The sequence below is a fragment of the Telopea speciosissima genome, chromosome 7 (assembly GCF_018873765.1).
Source record: "Telopea speciosissima isolate NSW1024214 ecotype Mountain lineage chromosome 7, Tspe_v1, whole genome shotgun sequence".
Classification (NCBI taxonomy): Eukaryota; Viridiplantae; Streptophyta; class Magnoliopsida; order Proteales; family Proteaceae; genus Telopea; species Telopea speciosissima.
The window spans coordinates 51,087,182-51,105,250 of NC_057922.1; the positions used below are offsets into that span (position 1 = coordinate 51,087,182).

Consider the following 18,069-nt stretch of genomic DNA (forward strand, 5'->3'; position numbering starts at 1 on the left):
GATGATTTTTTTTTTTAACAAAAAGATAGAGTAAAATAATGCACTCTGGTGGGAGTTGAACCCACAATACCAAGGCCTAATCGATAATCTTGATCAATTGAGCTACAGGAGCTTTCATAATAAGTTATTCGTTATATATCGTCTTAAATAGAAGACTATTTTACGTGAAAAAAAAAAAAGTAAACACTAATATTTGCACCTGGTGGGAGTCAAACCCACAATACCAAGGCCTAAATCATCTAAGGTGATAAATTTAGAGCTACAGGCACTTCCATACATTTAGTTTTGCGAAAAAAATAAAATACACTTAAATATAACGCTTAGCTGACTAAAAATTACAGTATATAAGCTACTGTTGGGGTCAAAATTAACCACGACACCAAAGCACCATACCCGTGAACCAAACCGTCCAAACTATTAATCTTTTGTTCGACTTGTTTATACCGATGTGGCCAATACATTTTCTTACCCGGTTCGGTCCGATTTGATTCAGTTTTACCGCTTTTGGGCTAAACACAAAAGCTCAACTCCCAAACAAACCGCACGGACAAATAAGCTTTGGTTTGCCCCGCTTACACCGGGTCGGCATAGGGTGTCGAAATTGAGACCAAACCGTAAACCGCCCGATCGAAATTGCCCGGACCGAGCCACATCAATGTCTTATTAGACTTGTTTCGATTGCGAGTATTATGACCCCAAAACTGAACCGAACCAACCGATCGCAATAAAGTTAAAAACCCGGATCAAGCCAAACCGATCTACCCCGAAACCCATTATAAAAATCAAAATAAATTTGTCCTTAGTTTTTTTTTAATTATCCTTAGTTTTTTTATAATTATGTATGTTAAATCTAGGGGTATCAATCGAGCTGTTCGGGCCGGTTGAGTCGGTTTCGCATGGGAATGGTGAGTCCTAAACCAATATGGAAATTTGATTTGGGTTCTTGTAACGGTTTGTTATCGGGGACGACTTTGGTTTAACATTCGTATTTATACAAAAACTGTAAAAAACAATTAAATTTTTCAATGGGTTTCGTGTTTTTATCGGTTCCTTAACAGGGTAGATCGGTTAGGTTTCGGTTTCGGTCTGGGTTTTTTAGCCGGTTTTGGGTTTTTTCAGCTTCTGGTATGGATCAGTTCGGTTTCGAGGTTGTAATACCCCAATTCAAAACCTAGCCAATAAGGCAACGGTTCGGACCGGTTTACCCGGTTCGGTTGACACCCCGAGGTAAATCGATCCCAAACGGGCCAAAACCGACCCGACATACAAATCTTTACCAAAGCGATACAACCCGAACCCAAATAGAAACGAGCCGAAACCGAACTTTCCTTACTATGTTGGTTTTGGATTCACCATTCCCACACCTAAACCGGCTCAACCCGTACCGACCAATCAACACACCTAGGTTGGCCAATACAAATCGTACCGGGTCGGGTTGATTCGATATAGTTTTACCGGTTCAACAAGCACAAAACCAAAGGCCTAACCCTACACCTGTCTAGATCTCGACTAATACAATTTGGTTTGATTCGATTACACACTTGCTCCACCAATAGGATTAAAATTGAATAAAATAATTCCCTTTTTTTTTTTAAAACAGAAAAGAAAAAAAAATTATTTATAATTCTGACTTGCATTTTAGAAAATGTAAACCATATTTTAATTTTTGGGGTTTGTTATTTATTTCTTTGCTTATTTCATGCAAAAACTGCTAAATAGATGACTTTTATTTAAAAAAAAAAAAAGATAGAGTAAAATAATGCACCTAGTGGGAGTTGCTCCCACAATACCAAGGCCCAATTGATAATCTTGATCAATTGAGCGACAGGAGCTTTCATATTAAGTTATTCGTTATTTATTCTTTTAAATAGAAGACTATTTTACGTGGAAAAAAAAAAGTAAACACTAATCTTTGCACCTGGCCGTCACGAACCCACAATACCAAGGCCTAAATCATCTCAGGTTGATAAATTTAGAGCACAGGCGCTTCCTTATATTTAGTTTTGCGAAAAAATTAAAATACGCCAAAATATAACGCTTAGCTGACTAAAAATTACAGTATATAAGCGCCTGTTGGGGTCAAAATTAACAACGACACCAAAGCACCAAACCCGTGAACCAAACCGGTCCGAACTATTAAGCTTTTGTTCGACTTGTTTATACCGATGTGGCAGATACATTTTTGTACCGGTTCGGTCTGATTTGATTTGGTTTTACCGTTTTGGGCTAAACACAAAACCACAACTCCCAAAACGAACCGGCACGGACAAATAAGCTTTGGTTTGCCCCGTTTACACTAGGTCGGCTTAGGGGTGTTAGAAATTGAGACCAAACCGTGTAAACCGCCCAAATCGAAATTGCCCAGACCGAGCCCACATCAATGTCTTATTAGGCTTGTTTTGGATTGCGGTATTATGACCTGAAACTGAACCGAACCACACCGAAACCGATTGAAACCGCTCAAAACCCAGACCAAGCCAAACTGATCTACCCCGATACCAAATCGATAACAACCCGAAACCCATTATAAAAATCAAAATAAATTTGTCCTTAGTTTTTTATAATTATGTATGTTAAATCTAGGGGTATCAATCGAGCGGTTCGGGCCGGTTGAGTCTGTTTGGCATGGGAATGGTGAGTCCTAAACCAATATGGAAATTTCGATTTCTTCTCCCACCATACCTCACTTTCCTCTTCCCGCTAAAATCTTTGATTGTGTTATGATCATCGAGATTGTAATACCTCAATTCGAAACCATACCCGGTTTTGGTTGACACCCCGAGGTAAACCGACCCGCCACCCAAACGGGCCAAAACCGACCCCAATTACAAATCTATACGAGAAAGCATGTTTTCTCTGATTTGATCGTACTAAACTTGACCCCAAGGCTATCAAATGCATTTTCTTGTGGGCTCACTGGTTGAGAAAGGGTACAAATGCTATAATCCCTTATCTTGGAGATGCATGGACTCTCGAGATGTCACCTTTTTTCTTCTCATGACAGCCGCCTCTTTTGGGAGATTAGTAAAGATGTACATGAAGAAGTGCCTTTCACCCATCCCACCATCCTACTTTGATGATTACGGGTTGAAGGAAGTAAGGGAATCAAAAGCAGGGGGAGCAAAAGGGGTGGAATCTAAAACAGGGGGAGAGATTGGCGGTGAGAGAAAGCAGGCATAATGAACTGCTTGTATATTGTTGAAAGTAAAAAAAGACCTGGCCAACAGTCCTCTTTAAATCCTAATACTTCGTACAGGCAATATTCCATCTTCCTCATGCCGTCCTAACTTATAATCTGATTTGAATCATTCTATTGCTGTCAGTAAAGGAAAAAGATATTGTATTCCATTGCTGAGTTTGTATCTTATGAGTCTTTTCCGCCTATAGGTCTGACTTATTCTGAACCCCTATCATTCATTCCAATTCCCAAAAATGTCTCAGAGGCTTTGACTAATGACTAATCCAAAGTGGAAGGAAGCTATGTGAAGAAATGAAGGCATTAGAGAGGAATGGCACTTGAGAGTTGGTTGATCTTCTGAAAGGACGAAATACAGTGGGATGCAGATGGGTATTCAAAGTGCTTATTGCTTGACAAAAATCCTGCTTCTACAATTGGTAGGTGACCGGGTTATTCTGGACAATAAAGTCCGCTTCTAAGTCAGCAGCTGGTCACTTTTCTATTGGGACCGTCCACAGGGAGCCGGCGGGCTCTAGCGTAGTAGAGGATCGATAGGCCCAGTACAAGGAATAAGAGTTTTGGGTGAAGCTTTCTAGTGGCACTTCTCTTTGTTATTCAAAGGGCTGATTATTTATAACCCGCATGGCGAACTGAGGGTGTATAATTCTGAAGGAGGTACACGTATCCTGTTTGCAAAGACCTCACATTTATGGCATTTCTTCACAGATTCTGCACAATCTGCTTCAGGGGGTATTCCAATAATACCCTAGATATATCTATAGATGATTACATGATTGGTTTGTGTTCATTAAAGGAAGTAGGATACGGAAAGTAGTCTCCCGATTTACAGTAGTATCCGTTGAGTCATTCGCAGAAGCAGCTCTTTCAAAAGCACCCAAATCTGATGAAGGAACTGTGGAATCAGCGGTTTTCTTTCATTCGCTGAAAAACGCACCGAGAATAATAATAATCCGATGGATCATACATAGCACAGGCATCATCCTAAGAAGCGGAGCCTAGCCTAGGGCTGCTCGTTCCCTCTCAATCTGAACCGGCTGAAGAGGTGCTGTCAAGCCCTGAAGCCGAGGCTGAAGAAAGCTCCTTGACGGCATTGGGCATCAATCAAAGCCAGGGGAGCTAGGGCCTCCAAAAGCAGTAGTAAAATATAAGTCAGATGACACTGTTGAGAGAAATAAAGCTAGACTGGTAGCAAAGGGTATAGTCATGTATATTAAAAAATTGATTACCAAGAAATCTTTGCCCCTGTAGCTAAGTTGAACTCTATAGGGTTCTTCTATCCTTGGCAGCTAATCAACAATGGCCTTTATATCAGTATGATGTAAAACTTGCCAACCTAGATGGTAACCTGGAAGACGAAGTGTACATGCAAATAGGTCTCTTGAAGCTAATGGCAAAGTTTGCCACTTGAAAAAGGCCCTCTATGGTATAGTCTGAAACAATCACCAAACGCTTGATTCAATCAGTTGAGACAAATTACAGTGAAAAATGGATACGATCAAGGTCAACAAAGGGCATCTACATCTGTCAGAGAAAATATGTCCTAGGTCTCCCTAGGAGAAAAAGGAATGTTGGGTTGCAAGCCTATAAACTTACCCATTGACCAAAATCATAAATTAAGTGAATAGATTGGACATTTGAAAAGTTATGAAGGGAGATACCAGTGTTGGGAAGTTGATTTATCTCATCCTCACTCATCCACATATTACATATGTTGTCGGTATTGTCAGCTAGTTCATGCATGCCCCCAGAAGTGGTCACATGGAAGCAGTGCAGCGGATTCTCAGGTATCTATAGTCAAGCCCAGGGAAGGGATTATTGATGAAGAAAAATAATCAGTTGAGAATAGGCATATACTGATGCAAATTGGACAGGATTAGTCACAAACGGGCAATCAACATCAGGAAACTGCACCTTTGTTGGTAGAAATCTGGTGACTTGGAGGAGCAAGAAACAATCAGTTGTTTCAACTTTCAAGATCACGGGCTGAGGCTGAATTTAGAGCCATGGTTAATGGAGTTTGTGAACTTCTATGGTTAAAAAGGTTGATCCAGGAGTTGGGCCTTAAGGTAGACAAACCTTTGAGACTATATTTTGATAACAAAGCAGCTGTCAGTATAGCTCATAATCCAATTCAGCTGACCGCACAAAACATATTGAAGTTGACTAACTTTATCAAGGAAAACCTTCAATCTAGATGCCTATGCACACCTTTTTTTTTTGAGAACAGGAGAACAACTAGCAGATGTCTTAATCAAAGGCTTTACTTCCACAAACTTTCAGAATTTGTTAACAAGCAGGGCACGTGTGATATCTATGCTCCAGCTTGAGGGGGGAATGTTCGAATAGCTTGTGAGGGTATTTTGGGCATGGTCATCTAAATTGTAGTTGCTTAAAAGAGTATATCTGGACTTGTTTTAACAAAGTGAAAAGCATATAGGGGAGAGAGAGAGAGTCTATGACTTCACAATTTACTCTCCTTTCTTATTCGTACTCTCACTCTCTAATCTCTGTTGGACATTTAACCACAACAGTGTGAACTATACCTTATGCATACACGAATATTGATTGTGAAACGGTCTAATAGAACTTTGGTTTCAAGAAATGAATATCACTCTTGGAAGTATGTAACAAGCACCCACTAGTCATTGTATGAGAGCCATTATATGCCCAGTGACGAGGATTTCTACTTCATTATCAGGTTTGCAGTTTTCCTCCATCGTTATACCGATTGTTCATCATAAATGGGTACTTTCCTCTCCTACTGCACTTGCAATATGGACTATGTCCAGGAAAATGAAAGGTGTAAAAGTATGCCAATATCCCCGCTCTCTGGAATCTCCCCTAGTGAACCACATGGTCTGTACTCTCCACTTTGAGCTGGTGTTTTTTTCCAGTTGGAGAATTAATTGGCTTGCACCATGGCTTTTTCAGTTTCTTTAAGAAGATTTAGAACATAGCACCTATTGAGATAAAATAGGACAATGTTCGATCTTTCACTTCTATCCCAAGGAACGGACTTACAAGATTGTTAATCTGGAATTGTATCCCCAATTCTTTAACTTTGTACTCTCCAGCAGATTTATATTTTTTCACAACTACTTCATCAATTTATATAATAATAGGGTAATTGGGAAAGTTTTGTTGTCTTGTTATGGGTCCCTTTGTTGTCAGGAAGCCTCTTGTCACTATTTCTCTTTTCTTCTCTTTCTTTAGGTTTTTGGCCTTATTTCTTGGTTTATGTTCCAATTTATACTTTCAAACTTAGCAAAGGGTTTCGGTTTTACTGATGATGAAAAATAAACAAAATAATTATGTGGTTCCCAGTTGGCAGCTAAGATGCCATTACACCCTTTATGTAGTCCTAGATAGGTAGGAGACCTACTAGGAGCCAGACAACAGGATCAATCGCAAAAGGGGTAGCTGGTTCGAATGGATAGCACTAGGATTTAGGTTAATTCTAGGGTTTAGGATGGGAATTTGGGAATGGGTCTTATATGGCTTTAATATGCAGGTCTAGGGGGTTATTATGGGATAAAAATAATTGGATTTGGAAAGGTTTTAAAATTCTGCAATTCTGGACAGAAATGAGTTGCAGGTTTTGGGTTTTAATGGAGTGGAGGAATGGAGGGGATAGAGTGGGAGTTATGAGCTGGATTTTGGATCGAGTGTGGAGAGAGGTGTGGGGGATATAGGCTAGAAGTTTGGTTTGGAATTGATGGACAGATCTGAAGTTATGAGGGAGTCCTAGTTAAGGTAGGAGTTGCAGGTTTAATGGAGGTTATGGTTTGATGGACGGAGGGGTGTGTGGATTAGGTTAGAGGATGAAGAGGGGAAGGATATATGCAGGAAATTAAAATTACTTACTGGTTTGATCTCCTTCAAAGGCAGCAGCAGCAACTTGAAGAAGCTCGATTGAATAAGAAGAAGGACCTCCCGATCTACAAGATGCAAGGAGTCGATCGGAGTCCACCAATCCCTTCACCTTGATATTACCCACAAGGTAGCCTTGATATTACTCACAAGGTTCACTCAACAGAGCAGAGCAGCAGCTATGGCAGCAAGCAAAAGCTTTTTCATTAATTCAATTCGTGTGTAATGCTGGCCTCCCTTACAAACTTATATAGAAAACTCAAAAATAGACTTAGACACTAAAAAAGAATGGTCTAACCCTATCCCTAACCTATTAGGTAACTTAAACCAACTAAAAAACGAAAATACTAAAAGAAATAGACTCAAAACATGGCTGGATTTATAGAGTCCTAATCCAGCCCAACTAACATCACATGACCACTTAAGTTGTTACATGACCACTTAACCAAGTCACATGATCACTTAAATTGAACCAATTGGATGCAACCAATTTGAACCGGTTCAATTAAAAAACATAAAAATATACTAATCCCGTATGCAACCTATACACCCATATTTTAGGCCCATAAAAGTGGCCTATTACATTAGAAACCCATGGGATCAAAGGCCCAACATGTATGTAACTCAACCCTAGACTTATTCCCAATGAAACAAGCCCTATTTGATGATGAATCTGCATCACCCTTATCTTCAAGAGAGGTTTGATCTTTGAGTTTTTTCAAACTACTAAAGCTGCAATGGAACTTTTAATTCAAAAGCATACCACAGAAGTTGAGAAGAATCTGGAGACAAACTTTAGTGGGCTTGACTTGTGAGCATTCAGTCACATGAAGGTCCACTATGCAAAAATGAGCACCCAATGGAGGTATTACTGCATGCCTGGGGACATGTTTCAAATAGAATTGAAATTATCTCATTAGACATTAGCAGTCAACAGACATCAAATGTCTTTAGGAAAGCCTCCATTTCAGCTCTGGAAGTAGTCATTCTGGAACTAGTCCTAGAACCTCAAAGGTTTGATAAAATAGAAACCTTCAAATAAACTACATCTTCTATTACACTACTGGGCCTTATTTGGACATTGTATGGTGCTGGTGAGGCCACAACAACAGTGGAAAAGTTGATTGCTTAAGAAACAGCCAGAGGCCATATGATATTGATGAATGCAAGTCTAGCAACTCCTAAACGGGCATGTACTGGATTATTGAACCTAAAGATCTTGGAAGAAGCAAGGAGTAAGGAAAGTTGGCACGCTGAGACAGGAATTTTCAGTGGTTCTGAAAACGTATTATTTACGGGACCCCAATAAAATCTTTTATTTATTTGACAATATCATAATCTTCTGGTGAGGATTAATCTAAATCCTTCCTTAGAAATACTACTCCCTAATTTGGCTCATGAACTGAAACTAGTGAAAGCTTTTCAGTTCAATCTGACTGGTTTGACTGAACCTTCAACTGCCCAGAAGGGCATCATAATTCTTCCAAGAGTTCGTTAGAAGGCTAGAAGCAAGGATGAAAAAAATTCAAAGACCAGTTCCCTCACGGTGGACTCTGGAGCAACGACCAAGTTTTCTAGTACCTGGAATCCTAAAATAAATTTTTAGAAAAAAGACTGGATGGAAAAGCAAAGACAAGTTCCCTCATTGGGACGCTCATTTTTTTTTTTTTTTGGTCTATTGATTCGTTATGGTGAAGGCAGTTTCTCTTAGAACAGGTATTGGGGTGCTGAAGTTGGCATAGGGTTTTATAAGTAAATGAATTTTGATCATCAGTCTACTTTAAATTTTCTTTATTGGTTTCCAAAATAAACTTCTCATCACCAAGCACACAGGACAGGAGCAGGTTTGGAATCTCAATTGCAAATTCATTTAGAAGTTTTAGTTCCTTTAATCTCCATAAATTCAATGTCTTGCCACGGCATTTCTATGTGCAGAGATTAATCTGACCTAACTGTGGTCTGCTTTTCCTAGCATGTGGTCTAAAAGAATTACTTTGTCAAGGAAGATTCTCAGTTCTAAAGCTATGTTAGGGAATAAGTTCTTGTGTCAATTGTTTTTATGGTACTTTGTGCTTCTGTTTTTCTTGTTTCATCAATGAATGCACACAATTGCAAAAATTGACTAATACAAAGAGTATATCTTGCAGTTGATAACTATATTTCCTGCAGATGCATGATGTAAGGGGAAAAAAAGGACATAGATTATAGAGAAAGAAACAAGATGCAAAAACAAGGAACAACATTAGCAAAAATTATTAAATAAATCATAGATTTTTTAGGCAAAGAAATTACTTGTGTTGACTTCGTCGCCTCCCAAGTGAACAAATCTGAATTTAAATACATTTTTGAAATCTGAAAGAAAAAATGTGAAGACACATAATGTATATCTCACTAATTTTTCTGAAGAGATAAAACATAAGAAATTTTCAAAGAAGAAAAGCAACACCTGAAAGAATCCCATCTATTACTTTGAAAGTGAACTCATTGCTAACATCAAGAGGCTCCGGACAATCCCTTGATGGCCATAAAGAAGGATAGCCAGTCCCCCTAAAAATTAAATTTACAAGGATTTCTGAAAAGTTAGCGCCAAAACATCAGAAGGGTATCTCACCTAATCTATAGGATAATTCATAACCAATAACACAAAGAATCTCCTGAAACCAAGGCATACTCTGCAAGATTATTCTGGGCATAGCTTTGGGTTACAAATTTTAGCTAGCATACTTAGTTTATTGCCTTTGATTTATTTTAGAAGTCCATGTTAAGTTTTCGTATTTCTTTTGGTTAGCTTAACGAGGTCAAAACTTACCCATTTTCTATGATTGTTCTGTTATTTGAAAGGTCAACAAGGACAATATCTATCAAATCCAAGTTGATTTAAGAAATTTATGGCCAAAATATTGGAACCATTTGAATCCTTTATGAGAATTTAATTCTAACAATGATTAATCAATGTATTCAAAAAAATTTAACGATGAATAGAATATCCTCTACTGCTTTGAAGAATTGCTCTCAATTTGAGAGTGTGTCAGCTTAAGAGACCAATTGATGCAATCATAGTTGTCACGGCGTCACGGCGATCCAAGTCGGTGGAGGGGTGTCACGTCGATATATCGACATGTCGCCCGCCATGGCGTTGCCATGGCGAGCATGTCGACCATGTTTTATTTTTTATTTTCTCTATTTTTAATGTGTTAATAGATGTATACTCAAGCCATGTTTTATTTTCTCTATTGTTTCTCAAGTTTTAAAAAGAAAATTCAGAAATCGAAGAAGAAATCGAAGAGGGAAAGAAGACAGGAAGAAGAAATCGAAGAGGGAAAGAGAGACAGGAAGAAGAAATCAAAGAGGGACGCCATGGCATAGGTCGCCATGCAACCCTCTCCAGCGCCAAGACGCCATGGCGACGCCATGACAACTATGGATGCAATAGCCATATCATGGCTGTACCGGCTTGACCTGATATAGAAACCCAGACCAGGATGAACCGGTCCTAAAACAAGTTTTTTGTTCAAATGGGGTTGGTAAGAGATAATATTATAATCTTTTTTCTTTTTTTTTTGTATTTTAGAAAGTTGTATAGCATATAAGATAGTTCCCATGTTTAAGTTTTTAGTTTCCTAGTTGAGTAGATTACTATTTTCTTCTTATTAATACACGTGTAATCTCAAAGTTGGAGTTTTAGAGTTGAATGAAAAAAGTTTTATGGCTGCTGGCTTTTGCGTTGAAGACCACTGGTAGAATTGTGTGATCTCCATCCTCCCTTGCGTTTTGGTTTCACACTCAAACTCCAGGTGTGGTTCCTCCTCCCTTTCTTCCTTTTGCTTTCATCTACTCATCTTCTTCTTCTGCAAGGATTTAAGTATCGGTATCGGTCAGGTTTCTATTTTCTTCTAATTTATGTAATCTAAAAGTTGGAGTTTTAGAGTTCAATGAAAAGAATTTTATAGCTGCTGGATTTTGTGTTGAAGACTACCGGTAGAATTGTGTGATCTCAATCTTCCCTTGCAGCGTTTCGGTTTGACAGTCAAACTCCAGGTGTGATTCCCCCTCTCTTGCTTCTTTTAGCTTTCACCTACTCTTCTTCTTCAGCAAGGATTTAAGTATCAGTTTTGGGTATCATATCAGAGGGGTGATATTAAGAGACGTATCGTATCACATCATATTGTATCGTACAGACGCAAGGGACGCTAAAGATACGCATGAAAATGTCCAAAACATGCATGGATGTGCTTATGACACATATAAAATACAGTTTTGAAGCATACAGCACCTTATATCAGCTTGATGCAAAGATTTGACCTTTTTAACTAATCTAGTGATGCATAACCCCCCCCCCCCCCAAAAAAAGAAAAGAGATATGCAACTCTACCACTTTTTCTCCCAAATCTGTTTCGATCTGTAATTTGAGTGCTGTAAGTCTCCAAAACTTATTCAAAATGGTGAAGATTAGGGTCATTTTTTATAATAGATGGTTTCCTCTAACTCATATCAAAGAGAAAAACAAGTTTCCAAGGCCTACGGCTGCTCTCAGTTTCGTATCTCGCTTACGGTTTCTGTTTTGCAGGTTTGAAGTAGGCATATCAAGTGTATCTTAATTGTATCGGACTGTATTAGTCCCATATTGGATCCATATCGTACCATATCGGTCGTGTTATTACAGTCATGGGATTAGCACTAGCGTTAGTACCGAGAGGGGTATTTTGGGGGTTTTGGTTATATTTTTTGTTGCCTTTGTTATCTAATATATTTAACTGATGTGGGGAGTTCCATTCTAATGGCTGGAATCTCCAAGAGTTGCAGTTACATTATTCTTCTTCTCCTCTCTTTTTTTCATCGTTTTTTCTTTTATTCTTTACATGGTATCAGAGCGAGGTTCTTAGGTATTGTTACACTACTATCCTAGGATCTCGTTCACTTCTCAGTTCTCAATCAAGGATTTGCGGTTTCTCAATGATATCTAGTTTGCGACTTTTCAAGGTTTCAGGTTGAAGGGGTGCAGCACCCTATGCTGTGTGTTGGGTACTTTTAGAGACTATTAATGATTAAATGAAAGATGGTGATTCAACATCGATTCAGGTTTCAAATTATTTCCGGTGTAAGTTTCAGATCTTTTGGGTCCTCCTCTCATCGATTTTTTGGTTGTTGAGGATTTGTTTTCTGAATCTATTTTTGTTGGGCTCTTTTGGAGATCGATTTTTTGGTTGGCTGTTCGGAGATCCATTTCTCTTAAATCGATCCTTGCTGGTGTGTACTTCTTGATATCGATTGGTTGAGATCGATTTTTTGTGAAAATTTCTGGTGAGTTATTTTTGGATTCAATGGGTTATCAAATAATGATACGAAGGCTGTAGTGACTGAGGTTGTATCTTCTTCTTCTAATCAAATCACCGAAAAGAAGTTGGAAGGTATCAATAATTTTCAGCAATGGAAGAAGATAGTTCGGTTAGTGTGACTGGTCGTGATCAACAAAAGCACTTGACATAGACTAAGTCTGCTGATGATGCATCATGGGACATAGTGGATGCACGTATTTTGGGACAGATGCTGAATTCTATGGACAATCAAATTATCGATTTAATCACTCATAATGACACTGTGAAGGAGTTATGGGAATACCTGAATGTGCTTAAATTCAGGTCAAAACAATCTTTCTCGGATTTATGCATTATCTCAGGAGTTTTATTGGGCAGATAAAAAGGGCCGTCCGTTGTCCCAGTACTTTGCTGATTTTAAAAGGATGTATGAAGAATTAAATAATTTGCTTCCGACTGGTTCTGATGTGAACCAGATTCAGACTCATTGAGAGCAGATCGCGGTTATGGGATTTTTGGAGGCCTTGGTAAGGAGTATGACTCTGTTCGATCCAACATTCTTGGTGGAGATAAAATAGCCTCTCTTGCAGATACTTTCTCACGGGTTCTTCGAGTGTCCCATGAAAATTTTCATGATCCTATACCTCACTGTTCATAGTTCAGCCCTGGTAGCTTCTAATTGTCGGAATAGCAGTGGATCTAATAATGGTGGATTAAAAAATATAATAAATAAAGTGGATAAACTATTCTTAGGTTAGAATACCATGAAAAAGCATGTCCTGGTACATCAATTTCAGCCAATACATTAATCCCTCTTCTTTGAGCATAACTGCAAAATTCATGATCAGCATCTTAATGGTTAGATAAAGAACAAGGCAAGCACATGTATGCTCAGGAACTAAAAGCGGCAAACTCTTACTGCACAATTTCTTCAGCATCAGCCATCGTATATCGTTCTGAAAGAGAAAAGGCACCATTCCATAGATTTGGATATGATGGTATTTCCAAAGGGAAAGATTGTGAGTCTACAATATGCCAATGTAGCACATTCTGCATGGAACAAAAATGGAATTAATGAAAAGGGCAATGGTTCCAAAATATCAAATTTCCCCAATAAATTGCTTCTCTGAATCCTTCCACAATATAACATTATATAAAGATAAGAAATCACAAGGCATAATGAGAAAGGAGACCAACTGTGTCCCAGCTACTAACAATCTAACCTACAGAGGGATAAAATCCAATCCTACCAACGCTAACAACTGAATTCCAACCCCCTACCCTACCCCAAGGCCCCAACCCACCAAATGAAGCAAAAACACAGACGGCCAGCACCCCTACATCAGGATAAGAAGAACAAAACAATTCCTGCCTGTTAGAAGTTATCGAGTAAGGGGGAGGGAATTGTGGCTGGCGCTAGGCGCAAGTCATGATTCCCGAAGGGAAGTTCTGTCCTATTTTTATTTTATTTTTTAGTTGATGTCTATTGTATGCTGCTTCTATATTTTGAATGGAGTGAGGAGTCTCAACAAAAGAGTTGCGACTCCCAGAGTTACAGCCATCTCTCTCCTACTCTCTTCTCTTTTCTTCTTCTTCTTTTTCTTTCTTTTATTATTTACATGGTATCATAGATCGAACCTTGAGCAACAAATTGAATTTTGATATTCTTACATTCAGCGTACAACTCCTCTTCTTCATTGGTTGCTACTGATCAACCTCACAGGTCGCAGTTACACTTAGAGAGGTGGTTTCACACCCTGTTTTTCTGATTTTCGGTTCGATTGCAATGAATACTTGATTGATCAATTCAAATTGATAATCAATCAATGTTTTGGAAGGGTCGATTCTAGAGGGATGTCCCATTGATCGATCGGTTCTCTGTTTTTGAAGGATTGGAGATCGATTCTTGCTAGCATCAATTTTTTGAGATTGATTTTTCTGGGTTGCTGATTATTTTTTGAGATCGACTTTTATTTTGAGAGTATTGCTAACTCTCTGTTTGGGAGTTTTTATTTGGAACAATCGATTCTCATAGATTTAGCTGTCAGGTTTTTGGAAGAAATCGATTTTTTGTCAGGGTTTTGACAAACTGATTTTTGTCAGGGTTTTGGAAGAAATTTGTTGAATGTTTGCTGATTTCATTGTCCTTGTGGCTGAGTCAAAGAATATGGTGGCTGAGGTGGTATCCTCATCCTCTCATCAGATCGCAGAGAAGAAACTTGCAGGGGCTGCCAATTTTCAACAATGGAAGAAAATTATGCATTTAGCTTTTATTGGAGGATGACCCGTCAACCTGTGGCCCGGACCCAGATACACTAAAGTATCCAGGTTCATTATGCACATTGCACATGTTGCACATGTGATTCTGCTAGGATTTTATTTCCAAGGATTTAATTTTCATTATTGTAGTGATCTCTAATTATAAATAAAGTGGCGGCCTCCGTCTTCTTGACAAGCCAAATCATTCTCTTTTTTCTCCCTTCCTCTCAACTTGGTATCAGAAAGCAATCCCTTTAGGGATTTTTTTTTAGAATCCACGCCACTACCGCTGCCACCGCCACCACCACCACCGCCACCGAGGCTTCGGCCTCTTGGTTCCGCATGGTTGACTGAACAAATGTTAATGCATGTCGCACCATGCTAACCATCGCTGACCACTAACCACTATCATGCTACCTACCGCTGCTGCCCTACCATATACTGTCGCTGCCACCCCCATGGCCCTTTTTGCCCTCCTTTAGGGCATCCTTTTTTTGTGCCAACCATGTTGGTCTCCCACTGCCACCACCGATGGTTTCTTTGGCCTTTTAAGGCCCTGTCTGCTTGCTGCCACATCTTCCTAGGCCTCTCCAGCCCCTGCCGTTGCATCTCCAGCCCTTGCCAGTGCCTTTATCAGCCTTATTTTTTGCTCTACAGATGCTGTGATTTCTCTTTGATGCTTCTTTGAGGTGTTTCTGCCCTCTTTATGGTTTGAGTACCAACTTCGTTCCAACCTCTAGTGCATTTGTTGGGTTTCTTCATGGAGGGATCTTGTACATCTAGTGCAACTGGGAGCAGTGATCTAAGTCATCCTATTGCTCCTCACCATCGTTCTACTCTCCGACCTGGCTCCACTAACTTGAATGGAACAAATTACTTAGCTTGGTCTCATGCATGCCTCCTTACCATTCGTGGTAATCATTTATTGGGGTCTATTAATGGTTACACCCCTTTGCCCACTGAAACTTTGACCAAGGAACGATGCCCTGGTCATGTCGTTCCTTTTGAACTACATGGAGTCATCCATTAGTTCCAGTTTGTCTTCCTTAATTCAGCCAAGGAGTTATGGGATGCTGCAAAGCACACTTATGGTCAAGCTAGCAACTATGCCCAAATATATGAAATTTGTTGTCAAGCTTAGGAAACTAAACAAAAGGATCTTCTGGTGTCTGCCTATTTGTTGAATAATGTAAACCAGAATACCGTGGGGGTATTCTGGTCTTTTTGGGTTTTATTATATGTTCTATGTATTGCTTAGCTAAGTCGGCTAAGTTAGGGGTGTTTTGGTCTTTAAGTTGTAATTCTTAATGCTATTAATACAAGGCTTGATTGATCAATTTGATCATTCAACCATTCTCCCAATTTCCTGTTTTGTTAACATGGTATCAGAGCCAAATTCTCTGATCTAGGTTTTCAAAATATTGCCCAACAAATGCACTATTGGTGGCTTCTTCTACTGAAGTTTTTTCCAAATTTCAAATATTGCACAACCTTGGATCGAATTCAGGTTTTGCTGTTTATTTTTTTTTTTTGACTCTCGACTGCTGCATTGTGTTTGATAAAAGGCTGCGATGGATGGGTTTGATATTACATCTGCTACTTCTGGTGTTGAAGGACAACCTAAACCTGATTATCTTCCTTATGCTTCAGTCATTAAACTTGATGGGATAAATTATCTGATGTGGTCCCGTTCTACTTACTTAACTATTGCTGGCCGTGGCCTTACTAGGCATCTCCTTGGCACTTCTACTGCACCTTCTAAACCTGGTCATCTTCGTGATCGATGGATGTCTAATGATGCTATGGTGTTGACTTGAACCGAGAATGGGTGAATGGCTTGAATAATCTATGAGATCAGTCAAGCTCTCGATTTATAATAATAAAAGAGATAATAAGGGAAAAACACTATTCATGAACAGTGTCACATCCCTAATTACATTTCTACCCTTGCTCATAAATACATAAATAAAGAATAAATAAAACAACCAAAAGACCAGAATACCCCCACGGTATTCTGGATTACATATTCCAACACTCCCCCTCAAGCTGGATTATACAAATAAGAGAAGAAAGAAAAACCAGCTTGAACTAAAAAGAAAAAAATAACTCCATAATAATGCTAACACTCCCCCTCAAGTTGGTGTATACAAGGTACTAATGCCCAACTTGAACAAAATGGGAAGAAACTAAGTTGCAGCAGAATCCAGCTTGATAGAGATGAATGCAGCTCCCAAATAAACCTTCAAGAACTTTAAATATAGATCTTCAAAAAACTGGGCAGACTTGATCAGCAAAAAAAGGCAGCTTTCACCAATCTTCTATAGCTATCCAGTGATGAATCTCTAACAGATAATCTTGAAGACAAGCAACTAGGGCAGCAAGCAGCGGAAACAAATGAATCAGGCAGCAGAAAAGATTAACCCAACTGTAGAACCTCATATAGGCAGGCAATAACCAAACATCTTCAATACTCTTCATCTCCCCCTTACGGCAAATTCAACCCAATAAAGAAGGATTCCCAATAGCAATGGTGGAAACACTGATCTTCTATGTTTTGCACCAAGTATTCCTGCAAGTTCTGCTTCTACAATGTCTGCAGGTATACTGTACATAATCTCCCCCTCACGTGTAGTAGTACACGCGGACATAACAAAGATAATGTAAGAGATAAAGCAAAAATATAATATTCCAGAATTTTCCAAAAGGTGCTAAGGGAATGGAAAAGGAAGAAATGGCAATTTAGAGAATACCATTATCGTCCAAAGTGGTTATGGGTATATGCCAAAGGTATGTTAGGGGAGGTGGTCAAGTGAAAAGAAAAGTTGTGGGATAATGAATTATGGAGAAAAACAATGCAACATAGAAATTGTCCACCATCTTCAAGCGACCAAACAAACTCCTTAGATGGAAACTCTTGCAGGGGAGAAACACCGAACTCCAATATTCACATCTCATAAGTATACAGATCTGATTTGAAGTAAGGAAAAGCTCCAATCTTCAAGGCTTGATCAATCTTCAAACAAGGAAGAACAAGTGTGCAAAAACTCCAATTTATAAACTCCCTCATGCTAAATAGAACTGACGAAGATATCTGGACAGAATTGATGTAATAAACTTCAACAAAAAACTTGGATCAGATCTGAATTAGTAAACACTGCTAGGAACAAGCTCCAAAGTAAGCCGGATATGAAGCAGTAGAAGAGCTTCACACAACTGAATAGGTTCGTAGTTGCAACCAATAACCATGGAACAATGCTGTTGTAATCCCAAATAAGCTGATCTCTAAGGTAGAAAATTCGAGTCTTCAACAATGAAAGAAATTCGAACTCCAATAGTAGGATATTCAGACTCAATAATAGAACAGCAGTAGTCCTCATAAAGGCAGCAGTAACATGTCAACCAGTCATGCTTACAGAAGCCAATCAA

General features: G+C 39.0%; 1 protein-coding gene across 2 annotated transcripts in view; it reads right to left on the reverse strand.

The window, feature by feature from the left end:
• Positions 1-9,273: 9,273 nt before the first annotated feature.
• The window catches only part of LOC122666663 (beta-hexosaminidase 3-like), a 42,148-nt gene continuing 33,352 nt past the window's right edge, over positions 9,274-18,069 (reverse strand). For both annotated transcript variants that reach the window (XM_043862704.1, XM_043862703.1), the window contains exons 7-10: positions 13,304-13,434; positions 13,148-13,213; positions 9,516-9,616; positions 9,274-9,421 (exon numbers count right to left, since the gene is read on the reverse strand). In XM_043862704.1, coding sequence (XP_043718639.1) covers positions 9,345-9,421; positions 9,516-9,616; positions 13,148-13,213; positions 13,304-13,434 — 375 coding nt within the window. In that variant the 3' untranslated portion in view covers positions 9,274-9,344. The remainder of the gene's footprint in view (positions 9,422-9,515; positions 9,617-13,147; positions 13,214-13,303; positions 13,435-18,069) is intronic.